Source organism: Venturia canescens, chromosome 4, assembly GCF_019457755.1.
Source record: "Venturia canescens isolate UGA chromosome 4, ASM1945775v1, whole genome shotgun sequence".
NCBI classification, from domain to species: Eukaryota; Metazoa; Arthropoda; class Insecta; order Hymenoptera; family Ichneumonidae; genus Venturia; species Venturia canescens.
In genome coordinates this window covers 15,694,297-15,719,063 of record NC_057424.1, presented here as the reverse complement: position 1 = coordinate 15,719,063, position 24,767 = coordinate 15,694,297, and the positions used below count along the sequence as shown (strand labels likewise).

The 24,767-nt window shown below is 41.5% G+C and overlaps 2 protein-coding genes across 2 annotated transcripts; one reads left to right on the top strand and one right to left on the bottom strand.

Annotated features, from left to right (window-relative positions):
- Nucleotides 1-71: 71 nt before the first annotated feature.
- LOC122409648 (cubilin-like) lies at nucleotides 72-22,161 on the top strand. The gene is made up of 49 exons (XM_043417377.1): nucleotides 72-139; nucleotides 249-378; nucleotides 475-660; nucleotides 1,680-1,730; nucleotides 1,800-1,940; nucleotides 2,029-2,132; nucleotides 2,228-2,375; nucleotides 2,437-2,989; nucleotides 3,587-3,912; nucleotides 4,011-4,364; nucleotides 4,580-4,742; nucleotides 4,851-5,041; nucleotides 5,184-5,703; nucleotides 6,097-6,319; nucleotides 6,446-6,763; nucleotides 7,944-8,101; nucleotides 8,185-8,523; nucleotides 8,635-9,518; nucleotides 9,762-10,032; nucleotides 10,169-10,417; nucleotides 11,147-11,658; nucleotides 12,053-12,251; nucleotides 12,505-12,891; nucleotides 12,983-13,152; nucleotides 13,289-13,635; nucleotides 14,060-14,241; nucleotides 14,347-14,565; nucleotides 14,672-14,851; nucleotides 14,987-15,062; nucleotides 15,158-15,263; nucleotides 15,580-15,739; nucleotides 15,839-16,066; nucleotides 16,158-16,246; nucleotides 16,477-16,706; nucleotides 16,802-17,002; nucleotides 17,162-17,297; nucleotides 17,398-17,728; nucleotides 17,872-18,063; nucleotides 18,200-18,359; nucleotides 18,449-18,623; nucleotides 18,822-19,218; nucleotides 19,363-19,568; nucleotides 19,775-19,858; nucleotides 20,024-20,088; nucleotides 20,229-20,478; nucleotides 20,803-20,971; nucleotides 21,320-21,558; nucleotides 21,666-21,777; nucleotides 21,870-22,161. The coding sequence occupies exons 1-49, from the start codon at nucleotides 72-74 to the stop codon at nucleotides 21,953-21,955; spliced, it is 11,265 nt and encodes a 3,754-aa protein (XP_043273312.1). The 3' UTR covers nucleotides 21,956-22,161.
- On the bottom strand, nucleotides 22,093-24,545 carry LOC122408964 (glutamic acid-rich protein-like). Its single transcript, XM_043416110.1, has 3 exons — nucleotides 23,680-24,545; nucleotides 23,426-23,548; nucleotides 22,093-23,258 (listed from the first exon to the last, which is right to left on the bottom strand). Exons 1-3 carry the CDS (start codon nucleotides 23,682-23,684, stop codon nucleotides 22,346-22,348), a joined length of 1,041 nt encoding a protein of 346 aa, XP_043272045.1. The 5' UTR covers nucleotides 23,685-24,545; the 3' UTR covers nucleotides 22,093-22,345.
- Nucleotides 24,546-24,767: the final 222 nt, after the last annotated feature.

The window sequence follows — 24,767 nt, the reverse complement described above, 5'->3', positions numbered from 1 at the left end:
GAAATACGAATGAAGTATTTTCAGGAGAATTGAATAATTGAAAGTTAAGAAGCCGAAAGGCGCATAGCGAAATGGCTTCGAGGTCATTGTTGCTTGTTGTTTTGACGATTGGTTTGTGCAGTGCTTGGATGGAAGAAAGGTACGAAGATTCGTTGGATCGTTGTTGCTGCTACAATATTTTTGAAAAACTGATACATTCTTCATGATTTTTGAGCTCCAAAAGTTTTTCAATAAATCATCCTCGACAGACCCATTCTCGAGACGCAGGACGGGAATCTCGTGATCGCCAGTGCAAAAGATCGAAACATAACGTTGCTGACCTTTGGACAAAGTACCGTTAACATAAACGACATAAATCTCGTCGATGTTTCGATGAGGGTGAGTCGCCAAGAATCCAAATTTTTCAAAACCACGTCGATTTTATTTACATTTTCGGATCGAACGTTTTTCAATGAAATCTTTCATCATCGACAGGCTCACGATGCCGCACGGATTGTAGAGACTTGGGAAAATGGACATTTACGAATTATGACGAGGGAGCTAAATCGAATCTCGGATCTCGTCGACGGCTCGAATGGCATGCTCAAACGGTTGCGAAATCTCGAACTTGGCTTGGATACAAACTTCACGAGTAAGCCAGGAAAATCGAGAGGAGTTTGGGTACGACGGAAATTATAAAATTTTGCATTCTCCTCAATTCATGTGTTTTCATACATCAAGCCTGGCCGGATCGACTGTCCACGCTTTCGTGGTCGGTGTGCTTTGCATAAATCACTGGGAAATTGTGGTTGCCACCTCGGTTTTGAACTCTCGTTCCAAACCAACCAGATTTTAAACTTTCTTTAAGGTAGTTCATGCACGAAACGATTTTCTTAAGAAAATATCGAAACTTACACAGAGTTCCAATGGTTAGTCGACTGACACGCATATCAAATTTTAAAGGGTTCGTCCTATTGGTTATTTAGATAAACTTGCTTAAATATGAAGAAAAAATACACAGGGTTATATAACAATAACAATGAAGTATATAATGATGGTCTGGGAAAAAATTCGAGACGATTGTCTTACTAGTAATAAAGATATATTACGTTAAAGATTGAAGGAAATTGGTAATGAGCACTCGTAATCTCACATTTGCTTATTTCGGCATTTTGTTTCGTCTCGGCTTGACCCATTTCTGTCACAGTCTTCTGTCTTTTTACTAACACTTTTTTAAAATCCATTTCCCTTTGTGTTTCCCCTTTGCCCTCTCTAAAGCGATTTTTTACATAAAAAACTATATTATTGTAGCCAGGGACGAATGAAATTTTGGATTCAGTCAGCGATGGATCCCCGATTAATTAATGACTTGTAATTTCATTCCCCAAGAGATAATTTGAAAAACTGTATTTACAATTTCGAATTAATAACTCTGTCATTAATTTAGAGCTATAATATCTTTAACTAGGAAGAAAAAATCGACCCAATTTGGACACCCATAAAATACGATCCTTCGGGCACGATCTTCCTTAACTTTCATTTGAATAATCGTTTGCTAAAAATCCCTTTAACAAGCTGATCATCGATGGAATCTTCAAATTCGATTTTATTCATTACGATTTCCGAAAACTGCCGGGAATTTTGAAAATGCCTAGAATTTTTGGAATTATTGATGCAGCAAAAATGTTTCGTTTTTACAGATTACCGATCCGCTGGTTTTTCCCGGAGCTATACGCAATTTGACGAGACGAGTAAGTGGGTGAAAAATCCTAAAAAATGTTCTCAAAATTACGTCTTTAAAAAAAATGTTCATTCTCAAGGTCCGTAGTGTCGAGAGGTCTTTGAATACCATGAGGGGTGAATTGCTCAGGGATGGATGCGCCAGCAGTCCATGTAAGCACGGAGGAACCTGTATCAGACTTTACAACGGACATCAATGTCTTTGCCCACCGAATTGGGAGGTATAAAATAAATCCGAAAAAAAAGTCGAACGTTGAAATTGGCGTGATAATTGTGGCAGAATAACGAGAGTGAATCGTGTTACGACAGGGAGCAAACTGTAACGACGACGTGAACGAATGCGACAACTTCATAGGCACTGATTTGGGCTGTCAAAATCAAGCGACGTGTAGAAACCTGCCAGGTTCTTATCGGTCAGTCGAAAAAAGTCGTTGTTTCACTAAAACCTGCATTTCCATTCGAGCATTCATTTCCCACGGTGTTCCAATGAAAATTTTCGTTTCTACAGCTGTGAGTGTACAACTGGCTGGCACGGAGTCCATTGCAGGAGTAAATCGAACGCGTGTGACGCTCAGGACTCCCGAGAGCTTTGTGGCTTCGGGACCTGTTTGCCTAAGACTGGCTCGCCCTTTGGCTACACTTGTCTATGCGACCCGGTATGAAAACCCCGCGTATAACTCCGTGAATGAAATCTCTGAATGAATCTCTCGTTCCCAGGGTTGGCAATCGTCCGCAACGGACCCAGCTTGCACGATCGACGTCGATGAGTGCGCTGGCAACCATCCAGCATGTTCGATGAACCCTTTCGTGCCGTGTTTGAACGTGCCCGGAAGTTTTCGGTGCGCCTCGTGTCCTCCAGGATACACAGGAAATGGTCATTATTGCACGGACATCAACGAGTGCGAGATCGACAACGGGGGCTGCAGCTTGGTGCCCAGAGTCCAGTGCATCAACACCTTCGGATCCTCCAATTGTGGCTTGTGTCCAACGGGGTATCAAGGCAATGGGAAGACCTGCACTTACGTCGGCCTATGCGGCGTGAACAACGGTGGCTGCCATCCTCTCGCAACTTGTGTCGAGAATTCTAATTACAACAATCTTTATCCCCAATGCACTTGTCCCAGTGGCTACCACGGACATGGCGTCGGACCTCAGGGCTGTGTACCCGGAGCGGACTCCACTAGCCCGTGTGCCAACAACCCTTGCGTTCATGGAACTTGCCACCCTAACGGTGCTCACTACACTTGTCGGTGCAACGCCGGATTTACGGGTGAGTTACCAGCTGCGTGGATGTTGGAAGGACGAAAAGCGTTTGTTGGGTTTACTCATCGAACCATGGCCGAAGCATGGGTGTCCGGGCTAAAGAACCTCGCTCGAAATACTCTGGTAAAATAACCAACGAACGAAATAACCGATGAACAGAATAAGCACGAGCATAATAATCGTCATTTAAAATGACCTTGAAGTTTGTGATCACTGGAATGTGGAGAATAATTGAAATATTCATTTGAAACGTTGGCTGCGGATAAATATGGAATCCTGTGCCGATTTTTCATTACTATAATCCAGATTCTTGATTGTAAGTTTATTGTTTATTGTTTTAAATGTGTTCAACATCTCGAGATGTCTCGAGAACACTCAGCCTGCAATTTTTTTCCTTCGTACTGGTGCGTTCGTTTGTGTACTCTTGTTTGTTTGTTTAGGTTTGCGTAGGTGTGCTTTTATTTGTTTGTTTGTTTGTTTTGGAACATTGGCGTTATTTCGAGCGAGTTTATTTAGGATGGGAACGCGAAGCATGGCTGATAAGTTTGATTGTTTATTGTAGTTTTTGTTGACAAATTGATCGAAGATTTGGTTTCCTCATAAGGTACTCTTTGCGATGCTGCTGTGAACCCGTGCATTCCGAACCCTTGTCTGAACGACGGCGTGTGCAAGTCCTCCGATTCGCAAACCATCACTTGCGAGTGTACGTCGACTTTCAAGGGCCCGAGATGCGAGACTCAGAGGGAAGATTGCGGTGGTTTGTTCAAAAACCCTAGCGGCGTGTTGGAGTTTCCTACTGCCGGTGGAAATTACGCTCACGATCTTAATTGTGCTTTCGTCATCATAACCAACACCTCGAAGGTCTTGAATATCAGCATCTCTCGTTTTGGCTTCGAGAAATCGGATAATTGTCGATACGATTTCTTCCAAGTGAGTCAATGCGAAACATGCCCGATCCTCCAAGACTCTCAACCTCCGCTGAGCCAACGATCGATTTTATCCGCTACAAAAATCCTCGATTCTCACAGATTCATGACGGAGCGAACGCCGGAGCACATCAGTTGGGCCGATTCTGTGGAAACACTCTTCCGTTGGGTGGACATTTCGTGACGACCCATAACGCCGTTTATCTTTGGGTGAGGACGGACAGCTCCAATTCGAACAAGGGTTTCAGCCTCCGTTGGAATGCAGTCCCGCCGACATGCGGTGGCGCTCTGAGCGGTGAACATGGAAGGATAAACTCGCCAGGCTCACCCGGCAAATATCCGAGCAACAGAGACTGCTACTGGGAAGTTTCGGTCAACCCAGCGAAAAGGATCCAGTTTCATTTCTATTCGGTCATGATAGAGGAACATCCTACGTGTGAAAATGATTATCTTGAAGTAAGTTTGTTCTCGAGATCGTTGGAACGGAAATCCTGCTTTGTGGAGACCAATTGTAGATGATTTTAAGGAGATTCGTGCAGAAGAGACCGAGAAATTCATCAAAATGTTTTATTTTCTTCAATTTCAAGACTTCTCTCCCTGTCTTTGCGTCAAGAAGACTGTATATCAATAAAAACAATCTAATTGAACTGTAAATGAAATTAAAAATGCAGATAAACGAGACGACAGGCGGCAGGTCGACTCAGTTGGGCTTGTACTGCAACCATACACACCCGAAGCCTCTCACGACTCCTGGTTCACGAGCTACACTCCATTTCCACTCTGACGGAGCTGGTACCGACATGGGTTTCCAGATAGTTTATACAGCGATCGAAGGTGAGTTTGCGCGATAAAGTAAACCCACGTCCATCAATCCGGAGCCTCTGAACTTCAGTGCTGAACCGATTTTCTACTTGAGAGTTGTATTCGATTGTGTTTCTTAAGGCACGCCTGGCTGCGGAGGGATTTTCACGGCTCCCAAAGGTACGATAACCTCGCCCGGGTTTCCGTCCAGTTACGGGTACCGTCAGCTCTGCGACTGGAAAATCCAACTTCCCAAGGGGGAAAGACTTCGTCTGACTTGGACGAGCTTCGAGCTTGAAACCCACGGATATTGCGCGTTCGATTACGTCAAAGTAAGAATCGATTATTTTCCAATCAACAGTTGTAAGATAATGAAGAAAAAACTTGAAGTCGAAGATAAATTGTGTCTCCGTCGGGGTGCGAGAGCCGGTCAACATTCGATGAAAATGTCCTGCTTTTTTCGTGGTCATCCAGGTCTTCGCTGGTCCGGATACGTCATCTCCGATCGTCGGCACGTATTGCGGCAAGACTTTGCCAGGATCTGTCACCATTGATTCCAACGAAGTTCTCATAGTTTTCAAAAGCGACGGTTCCAACGAGTACAAAGGCTTTCAGTTGGAATACGAAACCATATGCGGCGGCCAATTTCACGAAGCTTCTGGCACCATCCAGTCGCCTTATTACCCCAATAGTTATCCAGCATCTCGCACTTGCATCTACGAGATCATTCAGCCTCCCACCAAGAGCATCGTCCTCACCGTCGTCGACATGGACATCGAGAGTAGCTTCATGGAAGCCTGCTACTTTGACAGTCTCGCCATTTATGACGGTGACAATGACAATTCCACTCGACTCGGACTCCTTTGTGGCGATAGCCAACAAATTCCCAGTGAACCATTCTACTCGACACACAATTACATGTACTTGAAGTTTGTCACTGATTCGAGCATGAACAATCACGGATTCCTTGCTAATTATACGACCGTCGATCGAAGTACGTACTTTCGTTTTATTTTATCTCTTCATTTGTCTATAAACTGAATCGATATTTATAAACGAAATGGTTTTAGCAATGGCAACATGAAAACTCGAGACGTGGTTAAAAAACTATGAAGCCTTGCTCGTTTTTTGACCAGTATTTTGGGTTTGTTTTTTTGAGAAAATTTTCAGAAAATATCGAAAAAATATCTAGAAAGTACTTTTTCTCATACAGCATAAAAAAGTGTTCATTTTTAAATTTCCGGACCTGAATGCTTCGGAGGAGCGCACCAAAACGTCAACGTGCTCGCTCTCTTGAAAACTAAGATGTCGAATTAAAAATCGAACTGCTTTGCCCCTTATAAACTGTCCTTTCGCGTCGTTTGATTTGAATAATTTTGTTTTTCAGAATGCGGTGGTATGTTGAAAGATTCGACCGGTGTAATTCAAAGTCACACAGGTGGGGCCTCGTACGATGATAACGAACACTGCGTTTGGACGATCAAAGCACCGGCCGGCCACATCGTTCAATTGACCTTCACGTCCTTCAACCTTGAGCTGGGCTACCATTGTCTCAGCGATTATGTAATCGTTTACGACGGTCCTAGTACGACAGGACAGGAGATGGGGAGGTGATGAAAAGCTCTGAAGTTCTTACTGGAATCGAGATCTTCGTTCATTTTATTTCAATGAAAATTCATTTTGAAGGTTCAAATTGTGAAAAATGTGAAATTGTCGTTTTTCGGTATTTTTTGAAGATTCTGCGGATCTACTTTACCGCCTCCCTTGATGAGCCAAACCGAGAGCATGTCGATAGTCTTTAACACGGATAGCAACATAAACGGAGAGGGTTTCGTAGCCCACTACGTATTCATTGACGCTTCAAAAGTCTGCGGCGGTCACTATTACTCCGAAACTGGAGTTATTTCTTCTCCAAATTATCCTGAGCCGTACCCTGCGAATAGGGAGTGCGTTTGGGTGATAACGGCACCGAACAAACATCAAATCAACCTCGAAGCGGTGGAATTCGAGCTTGAGGAAAGCTCGCGATGTACTTACGATTATCTCGAAGTACGGTGAGCGCCAATTTCCTTTCTATTCGAGAAAACGAAAGATGCTTCCAATCGAAGTTAAGGAAGTTGAGGCTGTACAGTCATTTTTTTTACCCAAAAGTGATGACCTGTACCTTTCAAAAGTTAGGCCAGTTTACAGTTTAGCAATGTTGCATACACTTTAAAGAAAAGTTGGGGAAAAAAGACGAAAAACTGGTGAAAGCTCAGTCGAAAACACGAACAGTGACGATCCTAGCCTCAAAAAACTGCACGGAAAACAGATTATTATTAATATAATCTCAGCAAATCTCCTAATAAATCTGAAAAAAATTGACATTATTCGGCAAGCCTTGCTCATGTTGCCCAAAAAATTTCATATTTTTAGCATCATTTTTAACGGAGATATCACTGAATGTGTCTCGACTTCCATAAGATTACATGTTATTTGGCCCAAATTGTTATTGATTTTTCTCAGCAACGACGCTCCTAAACTGTCTGAAAATTTAACTGATTTTTTTTACACTTCACTTTATAAGATGCAATCGGTTTAAAAGCGGTGACATCATTTTCATTCTAATGCCTCAACTTCCTTAAGGAACTGACAAATTTTCAGAGTTTCGAATAGCTCCTCCGATTCCCAGGTGTCCGGCGGCAATAACCTCGCTCAAAATAACCTGGTTAAATTACCAATGAACGAAAAACCGACGAACAATATAACCTATGAACAGAATAACCACGAGAATATAATAATTATCATTTGTAATAACCACTAAGTTTTTAATCACTGAAATATTCATTTGAAACGTTGATTGCGGATAAATACGAAATCCTATGCGGGATTTTTATAACTAGATTCGACTTTTAACGATGTCCCACCCTACAATTTCTTTTCCTTCGCTTTGATACACTCGTGGGTGCGTGTGTGTTTTTGTTTGTTTGTTTAGGTTTGTGGGTGCTCGTTTTTCTGTTTGCTTGGGATATTAGAGTTATTTTGAATATCGGTTATATTCATCATGGTTATTCTGTTCGCGGGTTGTATTGTTCATCGGCTTTTTTCGCTATCATGGTTATTTTGTTCGTTGGTTATTTTACCAGATTATTTTGATCGAGGTTATTTAGGATGGGAACTGATTCCCAATTGCCTCATCGATGGTAATCGAGAATGATATTTTGGCTTTACAAATACGGAAAATTCACGTTACAGAAACGGCGGATACGAGACGTCGCCCTTGATTGGCAGATACTGCGGTAGTACTTTGCCCAGCATCAAGAGTTTAACGAACGAGTTGTACATCAAGCTGGTGACGGATTCGTCCAGGCACATGGGAGGTTTCAGCCTCTCGTGGGACAGTTCAACTTCCGGTTGGAATTTGACCATTATTCATGCGATTCTTTAATCTACTCTATAATTGAAAAACATCGCTTTGACATATTTCCTGTTTTAGGCTGTGGAGGAACTTTGAGTGGATATCGCGGTGAAATAACGTCACCGAATTACCCTCAGCCCTACTCGCGGCTCGCATCTTGCCTATGGAAAATTGCTGTCTCCGCTGGCAGTAGAATTCAGCTAATTATGGTTGACTTTGATGTCGAGGATCATTCCAACTGCCGTTACGACTACGTCGAGTTCACTTCCGGTGCTCATGACCCTCGTAAGAAGCCGACCAGATACTGCGGGACTAGCATCCCGCCTTACATCGATGTTGACAGCAATATTGTCAGCATACGTTTCAGAAGTGATTACACGAACTCTGGACGCGGTTTTCACATAAAATATGAGACGCGTGAGTAAAGTTTGATTTCTCAGGAGTCTGAACTCTGAAGATTATGGAAAGCGTCCCTTAATATCGCTCTAGCGGGGGCACTGAAGTTCTGCAATCTTGCCATGTCCACAGTTTGCGCCAACAAAATCCGTGGCTTCGACGGCATAATAGAATCACCAAATTTCCCGAACGATTATCCGCCATCGATAAACTGTTCGTGGACGATCGAGGCTCCCCTCGGCAACACGTTGAATCTCACATTTTCGCACTTCGATCTTGAGTCGAGTGGACGCCAAGGTTGTACGGATGATTATTTAACGATAAAAGCAGGCGAAGGAAACGAGCCGAATACCGATTTAGGAAAGTTCTGCGGCTCCGATAATTTGCCGGGTAGAATATCGTCGACGCAAAATCAGGTTTTTTTGAATTTCGTCACCGATGGTTACATCAACAATGGCGGATTCCGTCTGGAATGGATCGTCGTCGGTTGCGGAGGCCATTTGACTTCGCCACGCGGTGAAATCACCTCGCCCGGCTATCCGCACGGCTACAAAGAGACGATGGAGTGCGAATGGCTGATCGAAGTCGATTTTGATCAGAGCGTGGAAATTACCTTCGACGATGTCAACACCGAAAAGCTTGGCGGCTGTAGATTCGACAAAGTCACACTGTACGGAGGCGCTGACGAAAGTGCACCGAAATTAATCGAGTTGTGCCACATCGAGAAACCGGTCAAGTTTACCAGTCCGACAAACAAACTTTTCGTCAAATTTGTAAGCGATTTTTCTTTCTCTGGACGTGGTTTCAAGGCCACCTACAAAACCGTCGATATTCTCTGCGGTGGACATTTCTCAGCTTCTGCCGGGCTCATTCATTCAACAAATTATCCATTCGATTATCCTAACAATCAAAATTGCGAGTGGCTCATCGAAGTCGATAAAAATCATGTCGTCAATTTCACCTTCACGGATTTCGATATTGAAGACACGACCAATTGTACTGACGATTATGTTAAGGTACGCTCTTTCCAACGCACGCATTTTCAATAATTGTTTACAAGTTCAAAATACTCTTGAAATGCTTTTCCATGCCATTTTCTCGGCAATCGAGTATTCGCTGTCTCTCAGTTTTTTTCGAAACTTTCCGTGTGTCGCATGTCACAAATCGTATATTTTTCATAACGAAAACGGAATAAAATTGGAGAGAAAACTAGTCAGAATTTTTTTGGAGAAATTTCACTATTTATTTGGTAACGTCAGGTGTTCGACGGACCCACGCGAGAAGACACAGAGCTCGGGACATTTTGCAAAAACGTTTTACCCGAACCGATCATCTCGACCGGGAATTCGATCCTCGTTGTCATGAGGAGCGACAGTCTCCTTACAGCGAAAGGATTTAAGGCGAACTTCGGTAAAGCTTGCGGTGCTCGCATCATCGCGAAGGACTCAGGAACCCTCGAAACTTCTTCTACCCTGCACATGGACGATTCGAGCATGAACTGTACTTGGACAATCATCGCTGAAGATCCAGGTAACGGAAAGTCCAGGAAGAAAAATTATGAAAATATTCTATGAAACTTAAATTTTTGCTTCTATTACGTGTTTTTGTTTTGGAAAATATACTTTTGCCAAATTCATATGAAGTTTTGAAAACATCATTCCAACAGCGGACCACGTGACCCTGAGCTTCTACCACATGGATCTATCTTACAGTTGGGAGAATGAATGTACCAACCATTACGTTGCTCTCTACGAAGGTGAAGGTATTAATTCCGGCTCCGAACTTGGAAAATGGTGCAGTAACAAAACCCCGCTTCCTGTCACGAGCACTGGAAACGCTTTAACCGTTCATTTGTATTCGGAATACGGATTCACGGACGAAAGATTTGGCGCTGTGTATTCCGTTCTCAATTCAGGTTTGTTGCAATTCAATATTGTTTTGCTTCCTCATAGAGGAAGCTCTGTCACGATGAAAATTTTTTTTTTACAGTTGTCAATGTGCTCAAAATGTCCCAAAACATCGAAAAATCATATCTAGAAAAAATGTCCGGATGTGTGTGTGTGTGTGTGTGTGTGTGTGTGTGTGTGTGTGCGCTCTTCATTCTCTGATAATTTTGTCAGAATTTGTAAAAAAATACGTGATAATTTTTTTTGTTTATAAATGGATTATCATAATAGGAAGGTTGGTATTGAATTTGGTAAATATTGGTTGAGCGGTTTAAATTTTATGATTTTTTGAATTTTACGAAAATATGAGTTTTTGAAAAAATCGTCTAACCGCTTTAATTTTTGGAAATTTTGTAAGATATCGTGTATAAGTGTGTACTTCCTCTATACTTTCCAGCAAATTTGTCGGAATTATTTAATTTAAATGTAAATAGAAAAACGATGAAAATTGAAAGTTGCAAACTGTTTTTTCTGATGGCTCGTCATTCAGTTTTTTTTTTGGATTTAAACAGAGATAAATTTATGTTCGAAAAAGAAGGTAGAGAAAATACATTATGTCCTTGTATAAAAAATGAGAAATGTCAAAACTTGAGAATTGAATTTTTCAAATTCAATAACTTCGAGTCCGAAATTTAAGCGCGTAATTGAGAAAGTTTTGGTTGACCGTCGTTCAATCCGTAAAAATGTTTCTTCCGCAGCTTGTGGTGGCGAATATCGTGCAGTTTCCGGTACACTAGCTTCTCCGATGTATCCCCAAAGTTATCCGGTAAACGCCGAGTGCATTTGGCAGTTGAAGGTCGCCCCCGGAAACCGCATAAGCTTGAGCTTCTCTCAATTCAATATTGAAACGAGTCCAAATTGCGATCGCGATTATCTCGAGATTCGAGAAAAATCGGGAATCGGACGGTTGATAGGAATTTATTGCAACGAATTACCCGCTCCCGTTGAGGCTTCGGACGAGCTGTGGATCAAATTTCGCAGCGACGAGACCGGCACTGCGTCAGGCTTCCTCGGCGAGTACAGCCTCGTTCATGGCAACGATTTGACCGGTGTCAGTGGCGAAATAGCCTCCCCACTTTACCCACTACCGTGGAAACTCGAGGCGGCGATAACTTGGCGAATAACAGTCGATGCTGGAATGGCTGTCAGGATCGAATTCGATAGTCTCCACATCGAAAACTATGGCTCCGACTGTTACTCCAGGGTGGCAGTGAGTTTTACTTTATTTTCCATCTTTCCAGTGTTTCCTTTGTAATTTTTGGCTTCGTTGACTTTTGACGTATTTCTGCTGATCGCAGCTAAAGAAATATCATCGGAAGAGCATTGACCACATTTTATTGGGGAAGTTTCATTTTTTTCTCGTCACGTCAAAAGTGTTTTGAACGTCGACGACCCGAAGCTAGACAGTGAGAGGGAATCGTCATTTGCGAGCACGTTAGACTGCTCGTCTTGGCTTGGCTGTGTCAAAACTACCTTAAGAGTAAACGTTTTCTGGAGAAAAATTGCGCAGTTCAAGTGCAAATACAACAGCATTAAAAACTGTCCTATTTTCCGCAGAAAACCGATCGATCCAAATCGAAATGAGTTTTTATGCAATATTTTAGATTTACGACGGATACAACGAGGATGCCCCGGAGTTGTCGAGTCTGTGCGGCATATCGGCACCCGAACAGTTCATCGTATCGTCCAGCAACGTTGTCAACATACAATTCATAGCCGATGTACTCCGAGAAGGCAATTGGTTCCATTTACGTTGGTATCAGACTCCAAGATTGGAAACTTCAGGAAATACGGAAGAAGATCGTGAGTGCCGAATCGTTTGATTAAGTTTCCGGACGTTTGCGGTTCTCAAACGAAATTGAGTGTCGAATGACTCGCTCGAACGTTTTTTTTTTCAATTAAAGAAAAAATCAACACCACAGGAAATTTTTGATGGACCAATGTCCTTGCAATAATTTTCCGAACAAAATTATTTACTAAAAAATTGTACTTTCACCATTTCTCATTTCACTTATTTCTCGAAAATGAAGATTCTAATAATGCGTCGAATGCGCAGTTCCCAATTGTGTCTACGAGTACAACCTCAGCGAAGCTAGCAACCTTACCGAATTCGAATCGGTGTTTTTCAACTCCACCGGATGGCCGGACGGTTACGCCAACAATCTTGATTGTTCATGGATTTTTATGACAGTACCGGGTTATCATTTACGTTTGAGATTCAGTGAAATTGACCTCGAGGTGACACAGGGCTGTACCGATGATTATTTGGCGATCTATGACGGTCGTGCTCTGCCAAGTAATCGTCAAGATTTGCCTCTTCTGAATAAATTTTGTCACAGCAACGAAACGTCCGTTATAACGATCGGAAAGAGTGTAATGACCGTGAATTTCCGAACCGATTTTTACCAAAACAAAACCGGTTTCATCGGCCAAATTTGGCGATGTAAGTGCAGTTTTAACTTTCTCCCATTTACGTTGCTTCCTCAACAGACAAATTATTTTTTTCTTCAATTCCTTCTCTGTTTACTCAACAGATTGTGGTGGTGAATTATTCGGGCCTAACGGCGTGATAGTTTTCAACAATACGCTGCACACGTGCGAGTGGAACATAACTGTCAAGGCTGGTAAAACGATCTCCATCAATTTTCCCATTTTCGAATTTCACCGCAGCGAGGTCGCCGGCTGCAAGGACAATTACGTTTTGGTAATGAAACGAAGGTTTATTGTTTTCCATTTAGCAAAGCCATGGGGGGGCGTTCAATCACGGGGTTTTGGAGTTCCATTTTCAATTCGATTTCTATTCGAAGTAACATTTCATTTGTTATTGTTTTAAATCGTAGCTGAAAAACGGCGAGGGCCCTCACTCCCCTCTCTTGGGCGAGGGTAAATACTGTGGCCAGAAGGCAATTCCATCGAGCCTCGAAACAACGAGCAACAAATTGTACGTCAAAGTCGTCGTTTCACTGCCTCGAGAAGTCTTTAAAATGGAGTACAAAGAGGTCGGAATGGCTTGCGGAGGCTCCTACACTCTCGGCGCATCTGTACACGATCAAGTGCAATTCAATTCGCCTAATTATCCCAACATACCTCCACCATTCACCGAATGCACTTGGACCTTCCGAGCCACCCATGGTGAGAGATTGTCACTCCACTTCATCGAACGCTTCGATCTTGCCTCGTCCATGAAGTGAGTCTGATCAATTTATTTGCTTCTTCCATGCTTTTGACATTTGGCCAACATTTATTGACATATCAATTTTTAGTTTCTTCATTATTGAAGTATTTTAGCATATGTTTTTACGGAATCGTCATTCATTTCTCTTTTCCACATTCCCAAAGGTTTATGATCCTTCCTCCGAGTCGTTGTAAGCTAATCCCCTGGCTTCGAGGGCACATTTCCATGAGAGATTCTGAAACGATCAATTTACTTTTCTACTAACGTTTTTCAGGCTCTCTTGAAAGATTTTTGAAAATTCCTGTCTCAGTCAGCGTTTGAAGCAAATCGAAGTGAAGGCTCTCAAAGAATTGAGAACGCTCCTTAAAAAGCCATGACTTTAATTATCGAATTACGTATTTTCGCGTGAATAATCTCTCGAATTTATTTGGTGAAGTTGCTCGAGGGAATACGTCGAAGTGAGGGACGGTGGAACGGAATTTTCCAAGCTGATGGGCAGATTCTGTCGTGACACTGCGCCGAGTAGCATGACCACGAATAGCGACATGCTTCACGTCCGCTACTACACCGATCTCGCCGATCCCAAGAACGGTTTCAAGGCAGCAGTTACTTCCGGGCGTAAGTTGAATCGTTGAAAAAAAATAGAGCTCCCAACATCGTTGATCGAGAAGATCGAATTGAAAATGCAGCTCAAATTTCTTTGAAAAAAACTATTAAATGTAGAAGTCTGCGGTGGAATTTTACGAGGCAAACATGGTGTCATAAAGTCTCCGAATTATCCGGCTACTTACCCGATCGATGAGGTATGCGGTTGGTGGATTGCCGCTCCCCCCGAACATACTCTCAAGCTTGAATTCCGTGATCTTCATCTGCCCAGTTTAAGGCGGTGTGCGAACACCGATAACGTTGGAATCAGCGAGAGATTGCCGCACAACGATACCCGTAAGAGAACTGGGCTCGAGCGCTGAATTTAATTTTTTAAATAATCGTCCAAATGAATTTTTTCCTATATGCCAAATCTCAATTGAAAAATTCAAATTCACTGGAGCAATAATGAGGCAATTGAGTGGATCTTTTTTAGTGAATCCACTCGGAAGGTGGTGCGGATCGAGCAAACCGGATATCCCGCAAACGTCGTCGAACGAGGTCATCGTTGCGTTCCACAGCGACAATAGAACAGCTGGAAATTATCGTGGATTCAGTCTCAATTATACGGCGACCAAAGATCGTGAGTGCAGATTTTTACAAAATCGAGTGTGCGCTGCGGAAGGGAGAATGCCGAAGGCGTGGAAATTCGCGTTGGAGTTTGACAAGAGGGCTTGTGAATTCGTCGCTTTCAAAATTAATTTAAACATTGTTGCAGCTTGTGGAGGTGAATTATCCGGTGTTTCCGGCGAGTTCAAATCAACTGGGTATCCGATTCCGAACGGACGATCGCGGTGAGTCAGAACTTGGCGAATGAGCGGCACGTCTTTCAACGTATTGACTCCCACATTTTCGTTTCTCTTTTTCAAAACTCTGCTTCGTTGCTTAGATATTGTGATTGGATGATAACTGTACCGGACGGAAGTCAAGTGGTCGTGGAGATCCTTGATTTGGACCTGAATAGCATGGACGCCAGTTCCGATTTTTATCTCGCGGTAAAAAATCATTATCGAAAGAATCGTGCGAATGGCAATGGGACACTGAGAAAAAAATTGTTGATTCGATAGAAGTTGATGTTATTGGAAGAGTTTTCTTCATTCAACTGCAATGTTTTCGGAGAGAATGGATCTGCAGTTTGATCTAAAACTATTTTATTCGTTTAATCACGTTTAACCCTGCGATGACGAAATATTTCATTGGCACTCCTTTCATGCCACGTGTTTCGTTGTTCCAATGACTTTTTTTTTCTCAGTGCATAAAATGAGTGACGAATCGGATTAATTTGGAATCGAATATTTCGGCATTTTCTAGTTCTACAACGACAAAGGTTCAACTTCGAGAATCGCGTACCTTAAAACATCACCGGTGGGACAAAAAATCTACAGCACCACTAACATGATGAGGATTGCTTACTGGTTTGGTGTCGGTCATCGTGGCTTTAAAGCTCGATTCGACGCCGTCGCACCAGCTCGTAAGTCATTTTCTCATCCTCGAAGACTCCAGTGCTCAAATTTCAAAACGTCCCTTATTATCGGAATGGGAAAATAAAAAATCACGTTCGTTCGTTAAGCTTGCGGTGGGGTAATCGAAGAAACGTCAGGCTCGTTGCAGCCACCGCTACCACCGTACAACGAGACGTCGTTTTACTGTCTGTGGAAATTGCGAGTTCCGCCAGCGGCCATTGACCCTGAAAATCGTACAGAAGCCACTTTGTCCGTTACGATTTCAGGGTCCATTGGGAATTACGATTCTCGTAGCAATGCCTGCGTTTATCGGCTCAAGTACATTCGCGTGAACGGTGAGCCTTTGGCTTTTCATCAAACCACCCATTTCGCTTGTAAGCATTTTTTTTTCTCTTTTTATGAAGAAATTTTAATACCGGTTCGCAGATGGCGAGGAAAACGTCGGAGTTGCCTGCGGCAACATGACCAATGAAGTCTACACAGTCCGAAGCTCTTCGCTCGTGAACACGATCGATGTAAGAAAATTCATAAAATCTGAGCTCGAGTCCTGCTCCGAAATTCGTGCCGAAGTCTCATTCACTGGAGACGTAAAAACGACGTTGAGAGAGTTTTTTTTTTATTTCGAATCATTTATACACACTTTTTTTTAGTATTCTTCGATCCAAATCGTACTCTAAAACCGGTTTGCTTCGTTTTTATTTTATATTATGAAAACGTATGGAATTTATCGACGTTTTTTCTCAAGGTACTAAACGGTACGTTTGGACCTCGAATCAGTTTCGATCTCAAGTACAAATGGCAGTTTTGTGGTGGAATTTTGACTGGTCCTCGTCACACTATCCGAGCGCCTGTAAACGTGGAATACCCGAGGAGCTGCGTTTGGCATGCGAAATACGAAGATCCAGGATCGGCTATAACTCTAGTTTTCAATCGGATGAACATGGGAAGCTGTGACAAAGGCTTCATCATCGTCAGGTACTTTGTGTATCGCTGCCTATTTTATTTCCTCTCTAAAAGCTTGATTTTGATTTTTCGAAGGGTACGAATGTAGCGATAATTATTGTCTGCAGGAATGGAGGACCGTTGAGTCCTCAAATTGGAAAATTCTGCGGTAATATAAAACCACACAATATTACGAGCTCGATGAATCAACTGTGGATCGAATATTGGGCGGAAGGGCCGCCAGGAGATTTCGAGATTCAACTTGATCTTGTTTCGAGAAGCTGCGGTGGCGTTATTCGTGGATCCAACAACGAATTCATGTCCCCAGGGTGATTAAGCCAATCTTTGTATATATTTACACTTATTTTTAATGCTCTTTCAAAATTTCGAATATTTTTAGGATTGCCAGTTCCTCTTGGCCTGAATATCCTTTTTATTCGTCGTATAAAAACGCATCGAAAGCAATGAAAAATATTTTGTTTCGATAGATTCCCCAAGCAGTATCCAAACAACGCCGAGTGTACTTGGGAAATAACCGCTCCGACTGGCTACAGCGTCGGATTATATTTCGTCAACAGATTCAGCCTAGAAACGAGCAATTCTTGTGAAAATGATTTTGTCCAGGTAAGGATTATTCGAGAGAATCTCCAGGAAGATTGACAACGATTGAGCAAGGCGTTGTGAAAGGATCGATTAAATAACAAAACGAATATAAATTCGGCAGATATTCGACTGGGAATGGGACAAAAATGGAATGGCCTTTTGGAAGGAGGGTCCCAAATTCTGCGGACGTAACACCCCAACGCCTTTCAACGCAACGTCCAATCGCATGAAAATACTTTTCCGGTCGAACGGTGCCATACAGGGCGATGGTTTCCAAGCCAGGTGGGAACAAAACTGCGGTGGAGTGTTCGAGGCAAAGGGCCGAGACCAGTACATCGAATCACCACATTATCCGAACGATTATCCACGCAATGAAATTTGTAATTACACGATAAATGCGCCAAAGAACAAAGAGCTGTGGATCAAATTTTTGGACTTTGAGATCGAAGGCAGTGAGTGTTCCCTCGGATTGACTGTCACTGAAAATTCAAAATTTTATTTTTTCATCATTTTTTATAAAGAGATAGCAATGAGTTTTGCACTGTGTGGAAAATTTCTCGTTATCCTACTCGGATTTTTTCTTCTCGATTTGAAGGACGTTCGTATTGCAAGTTCGACAATGTAACCATCATTTCGCATCCGTATCATCACGGGTACAACAGAGAAACCGTTTGGTGTGGTAAAAATATGCCACCGTTGATGAACTCTTTGGAGACGATCAATATCATTTTCATGACTGATCTCTACGTACAGAGGCGTGGCTTTCGATTCAAATACTACATGAACGGTAAGTTTGTGAACCCAAATCATTTCCATGCTCTCACAGCAACTTAAATAACTATTGCAATGTTTTTTCCTAATTGCTATTTCAAATTCATTTTAATTCATGAATATTAATGAATATTTATTGTTAAACGATTCAGAATGCGGAGGAGAAATAACCGAACCGACGATGATTAGCCCTCCGTCAATGAGCGAGACGGAATATTACGGAAGATTGAACTGTACTTGGTTGATCAGAGCACCACAAGGAAAAAGCGTGGTGTTGCGTCTCGAAAAATTCAACGTTGAAATGAGTCACCGGTAAAGAAGAAATTGCAGAATTTTTTTAATTCTTACTGGAACAATGTACGCTCCTGTTATTCCAATAATTCTTTTGTTTTTCTTCGAAGCTGCGTATACGACCGAGTCATGGTTTTCGAGGGTGACAACGTGGCGACCGGTAAATCCCTTGCTAGGCTGTGCGGAAATATTACTGATTTGTTCCCGATAAAAAGTGCTGGCAATCTGATGACCGTCGTTTTCCGATCCGATGCCAGCAACCATTACGGAAGCATGTCAGCAGCGGTGAGTCAAAGGGCAAAATTTTAGCGAAGATTCTGTAGAAACTTTTAAATGAAAAAAATGATTAAATTTTTCAATTTTTATGATCTCGACTGGAAGAACGATTTAGCGGTTCTTTTGCACGAGAAAATAAAGTAAAATGGTGAAAGATCGAATAAATGATTTTCGAAAAAATAGAATTAAAAATCCCGATTTCGACAGGTCGTTTTCACGAACAACGAGTCAAGCGGTTGCGGTGGAAAAGTGAATTTAACAAAATCAGAAACATTCAGATCGCAAAGAGCTGCGTCGTACGATTCCTACGAGGATTGTCACTGGCGAGTTTTTGCCGGACGAGGAAAGAATGTCAAACTCACGATAACTCGTATGGATTTGAAAAATAGAAACGGCAGTCGCGTCAACGCGAACGGTGATTGCACCGGGGATTATCTGGAAGTGCGTGACGGTGGAGGCCCCTTGGGCGACTTGATCGGTCGCTATTGCGGCAATGTTATTCCACCTGCAATTACAACCTCCACGGATTCCATGTGGATTAGATTCTTCACGGATGACACATTCGAGGGTGAAGGGGTCATCGGAACCCTCGAGCCGGTCGAGTGTAAGAAACGATTGGAACCGATTTCGCGTTCGATTTTTTTCTGGAGAATTAGTTTTTCTAATTGGAAAAAAAAATCTCACTTGTTCCCGTTTTAAACAAACGAAATTAATCACTTTTTTCTTCTGTTCGATAAAAATGCTACAGCTCCTTGCGGTCCAAGCGACTGGGAAATTAACGAAACTAAAGTTTTCAAGTCGCCGAATTATCCGGCCGATTTCCCAGCCGGTATACAGTGCAGTTGGATCTTTAGGTCTCCGGATCGTTTCCGAAAGTTGCGCATACACATCGAGGACCTGGATATGGAAGACACGGAAAAATGCGACGGCGATCACCTCGAAATTAAGGACCATGTAATCGCGAATATTTTCCTTTTTCTTTCCACATATCTTCGTTTTTACGTCCCTTGCTGGGAATTTTTCTTTGGACATTATTTTCGATATTTTTTTTCTTCGACGCTCACTCGTTTCCCTACTTCAGGATAAAAGCCTCGTAAAATAAGGCAGTAAAAACCACCCATTGCATGCCTGTTTTTCCTCAATGCATTTCGAAATTCCAGGCTCGCAAATTCATCAGCGAAGATTTCGGTGAGGACTTTGTATACAATGGGAACTCGGCACTCCGAAGAGGACCAATGAGACTGGTAAGCTACGCCATCCTTGTTCATAGACCGACTAATTTGGTATGGAAAAGAGTTTTAGACTTGAATTATTGACCAATTGGTGAATCGAAATATTTTTTTGTTTCGTTATTTATCATTCGAATTATCAAAATTGAAGTGAATGAAAAAATGGTGCATCGTTTTCAGCATAGATTTGGTGGGGATGCCACTTACAAGTATTGCGGTAAAGCAAAATCGTTGGATTACTACAGGTCAGTTAACGAAAGATGTGGGATGAAGCAAGAAAATGTGAAATATTTTGTCCATTTTTTCACCTCCTTTCTCGTAGGTGATAATTAATTGTTACTGTTTTACCTGACGTATCCAGTAAAGTTGAAAACTTTTTTTTTAGTACCAATGACCAGTTACGAGTAACTTTGAAGTCATCAGAAGCGCACATGCCAAAACCACGAAAGTTTAAGCTCGACGTGTCCAAGACTTCCTGCAATCGTAATTACACGTCACCGCAAGGCAGAATATTGCACGAGGACGTTCATGAATGTTGGACGACTATAACTGCCCTACCCAATCACACGATTTCCCTTTATTTCAACGATTTCAGCTTTTATGACGCGAATAATTGTGAAAATAATTGGGTCAAGGTATGGAAAATTGGATTATTCAGACAATTGTGCCAGAATTTTTGAGTAATTCCTTTTTTTCAAATTGATTTTTTTCACTAACAAAGCCTTCGACGAAACGAACCAAAACATTCAGTTTCGACATTACAGACATTTTCATTGAATCGTTTTGCTTTTAATATCGAAGAGCTTCATAGGAGCCTACGATTTCGTTGAACTGCAATTTCTTTTCTGGATTCATCAATTGAACTCGATTGTAGTTGGACCGAAGAAGCTTTCGACATTGAAAATTATACATTTTTGCTATACCAACTGAATGATACAAAAAAACGATCATTTTGTCAGGTGCACGATGGCGATTTCAGCGCCCCGGTCATGAAGACACTTTGTGGCTTCATGGATCCAGTGCCCGTTTTTAGTACAGGCAATAAATTGAGTATCCACGCGAAAACGCACTCGGAATTGAACCACGGACACGAACGATACGATATTCTGTATACAACCACTGAGAAGGGTGAGTTGTGGGGACTGAATAACAGTATTAAGGGAGTATCACCGGTCAGAGGAACAATAAAATTTCAATAATTTATTTCATACGAATGAACGAAATTCCAAGTAGAAATACACTTGTCTAGAGTTTGTCTTCGGAGATTCAGTCCATTTGCGAAATTTCTGGATCGTTAAATTGTTCAAATCATTCAATGACTCCGCCAAATTATTGTGTAACACGCCGATGATATCGTTCAATGACCCTTTCAGTTCATCACTGAATTCCAAATGAGATAATCGCAGAACCGAGTCATTTTGATTGAACGATCATTTCGAAATTCGTACGATCAATAACTGAAATTGTATTTTTAAGGTCGTGGATGCGGCGGTAAATTATTCAATTACGCCGGTTTGTTCACGTCCCCGATGTACCCAAGTAATTATAGAAACGAGAGCACATGCATCTGGGAAATAAGTGTGCCTCGGGGTTATCAAGTCGCGTTGCGATTCGGTGTCTTTGATATTGGAACGAGCGATTCTTGCGAGACGGATCACGTAAGCGTGGCAGAGGATTTCCCAGGGGGTGGTAGGTTCGAGATGTATTGTCCAGGGGTGAGTATCGTCCGAATCGATTTTTTCCAAAAATATTTGATTTCAGTAAGCGAAAGAATTTTTTCATAAATTCAATGAAAATTATCACCGTTTTGAATATTTTTCAGCCAATTCCCGCGATATTCAGAGCTTCTGGGAATTCTGTGAAGGTGACTTATCAGTCGAGCGTTAATAACGCCGGTACTGGCTGGCTGATCCGTTTCATAGCTGTCCAAAGCAGTAAGTTTATGTTGAAATTATGTTTGGTAATGTGATCGAGCATTGGAATATATTTTAATAGAAATTATTTTCGATTTCTTGTCGTTCTTCAGCGGACCAGCTCGACCTCTTACCTGTGCGACCCATACCCAGCATAGCCTTCGATCATGGCAGGATGTCTGTACCTCGGATAGGATGAAAATTTCGAACGAAATTGCCTGTTTTTATTAGAATTAGGTTTCATTGATGAAAGTGAGATTTCATTGATGAAAGTGAGATTTCATTGATGAAAGAAAAGTTTGTTGTTGAGACGAAGAAAAAACAACCAGCTACTTGTAACGTTTAGAAAATTGTATAACTATATTTATTTGGAATAAACATACGTTTCAGTTAGCTTGTACAAAATTTCGTTGTTGTGACAGTTGGCATTTGTTTTTTACAGTGGAGAAAATCAAAACTCTCGATTCAGGAATGAATCGCCTTAAAAGGAATTCCATAACTTCTACTTTTTTGCTCTTGCCTTGGTGTTAATCGATTTTTTGTTGTCGTATGTGTTATAAATATGTGACGTTGATTTATCCTCGTTTTTTTAGGATGGAACTTCGTCAAGATCATTAGTTGAGTCTTTGCAAGATTCTACAGGGGCTTCATTTTCTTCTTCTTGATTATCTTGATCTTCTTTTTCGTTGGCTGGTTCTTCCTCTTGGTGTTCAACTTGTTTATCTTCTTCGTTTTCTGGTTCTTCTTCGAGCGTATCTGCTGAATCTCCTTCTTGCGAGGCTTCTGCATCGTTCAACGATTTGTCTTCGGCCTCTTGAAATTCGAAGGAATTTTCAATTTCGTCAGGCTTTTCGTTCAAGGATTCGTTCAATTGTTCTGACAAATTTTCCTCACTTCGTTTTCTGCTTGCGCACTGTTCTTGTTTCTTCATTTTTTTAACGCTCTGAGCTTGGATGACGCTTTCGTTGTTCACTTCTCTTTTTCCTCTCCTCTTTTCGTTCTTCGATTTTCCTATTTTCTCCTCATTTTTTCCTTTCGTTTCGTCCAGTGCGTTTTCTTTTCCACTGAATTCCGAATCACTTTTTTCATATTTCTCCACATTTTTTCTACGTTTGGCTTCCTTCGAGCTGGATTTTGGCGACAATTTTTTTCCACTCGGAGTGTCGATTTGCTTCTCAGAATTCACTGATTTGTCTAACGAACGTTTTTTATCTACCGGTGATTTGGCCGATTTTTTTTCGTATCTCGCCTGCGAATCTAACTTTTTATCTCCCCCCACTTTCTCCTTCTTTTTTAAGGCTTCCTCGGCAGTTTTCCGATGACTTTTATCCTTGTGATTGGATGGACTCATTTTTTTCCCTTTCTTCCCCTCACCTGCTCTCGAATTCTCCATGCTTCCAACTTCCGGTTCTGTCCCGTCACTTTTGTGTCGTTTTTTCTCATGTGATTTTTCATGATTCTTCACATTTTTTGATTTCTTCCGGTATTCCGTCGCATGGCTCCTGCAATAGTCACAAGAAATCTTTAACAAATCGTCGAAACCGTTCCATAAGCAAACCAGAATAGTTCATTTTCAATAAATTTGCCGAATGGATATTTTCGTCATTTTTATCAAACTTCATTTGAATGTATCTTACAGCTATGTGGAAAAAAAATTGGCAATATTCACTTTTCACGATCGTTCGTTTCCTCACTCGTCAAGCTTCGCTCATTTTTCCCGGACTTTTTGGCTGAAACATCGCTAGAAACGATGAGCACGACCAGAGCGAAGAGGGCGATTGCGACGAAAAATCTGGCAAAGAAAATCAAGACATCGAATAAAAATGGTTTATAAATATCAAAATATCACGTGAAAACCGAAACGTTTCAACTGCAATTAAAAATCTAAATATTTTCACGAATGAAAACGTCATCAAAACTCACCGCATTTTGAAAATTCGCTTTTATTAACACCAATATTCGAATAAGAATTTCGATAGACTCAATTCCAGAGAGCACCTTGCCGACACACTAATCACGTCGAATGCTCGTTATCAAATAAGACGATGGCCCTTTATACACTCTCGTGTGACTCTGTCGAAAATCCTTGAACAAGCATTCTGCGATAATTACGTCTATACGAACGAATAATACTGATATCGCCGTTCGTACACGTTGGTCTACATGCATATCTCTCTGATTATGCGATATTATTAAGAAGAAAAAAACAAAATTGATTATCCGACAGAGGAAAAAAAATCGTTTAGATTCCTTCTAGAATGTTCATCAATGTCGTTCATTACGCACGAGCTTATCAATTTTATCAATGAGAAGAACCGATGATCCATCCGTTCTCTTATCCTACATCACTATTCGAGTATCCACTTTCACCAAAATTATATTTTTTCGTGTACAATAAAAAAACGAAATTCGTACATTGAATATGATCGTTTTCCAAATTTCTTTTTTGCTCAGCAGTAGATTTTTGCATTTAATAGTAAGAGGAGTGTCTGGTCGAGTACTTATTGCCCATTAAATTGAAGCTCGTCGTTGCCACGGTTTTATTGAAAACTTTGAAATTCCATGAGTAAAGAAAGCTGCGATAAATTCAAGTTTTAATGATGAGTGTCACTCGTTCGAATAATCGTTGAAAGTGGCAATTGACGTGTACGTTAAAATGCAAAATTTCGACGATCGATGTAAAACGTCGACGACTTTCCATTCGATAAGATAACGAGCTCTCACAATAGTGTTCGCTTATTTATGTTGTTATGTTTCAAGGCACTAAGTACTGCTTGGAATCGAGTTGTGATTACGATCTTCAATTACGTCAGAGCGTTGATCGAGACTGTTGTTGGCGAAACGACGTCGCACCTTCGTTTCTCGAAAATTTATATAAACGTAATGGGCACAAATCTCGAGCTACTTTTCTCTCGTTTCAATCTTTCAGAATTTATGAACTCTGGAGCGATGGGTCGCGAGGTAAATTTTCTTTTCTTCCAGTCGATTTTACAATTGTTTACTTCCTTCGC

Coding starts and splice junctions, on each gene's coding strand:
- LOC122409648 (XM_043417377.1), top strand. CDS start 72: ATGGCTTCGAGGTCATTGTTGCTTGTTGTTTTGACGATTGGTTTGTGC. Junction 15,264..15,579: donor GTTCCGATTTTTATCTCGCG/GTAAAAAATCAT, acceptor GGCATTTTCTAG/TTCTACAACGACAAAGGTTC. Junction 20,479..20,802: donor GTGAAAATAATTGGGTCAAG/GTATGGAAAATT, acceptor TCATTTTGTCAG/GTGCACGATGGCGATTTCAG.
- LOC122408964 (XM_043416110.1), bottom strand. Junction 23,259..23,425: donor GAAACGAACGATCGTGAAAA/GTGAATATTGCC, acceptor TGACTATTGCAG/GAGCCATGCGACGGAATACC.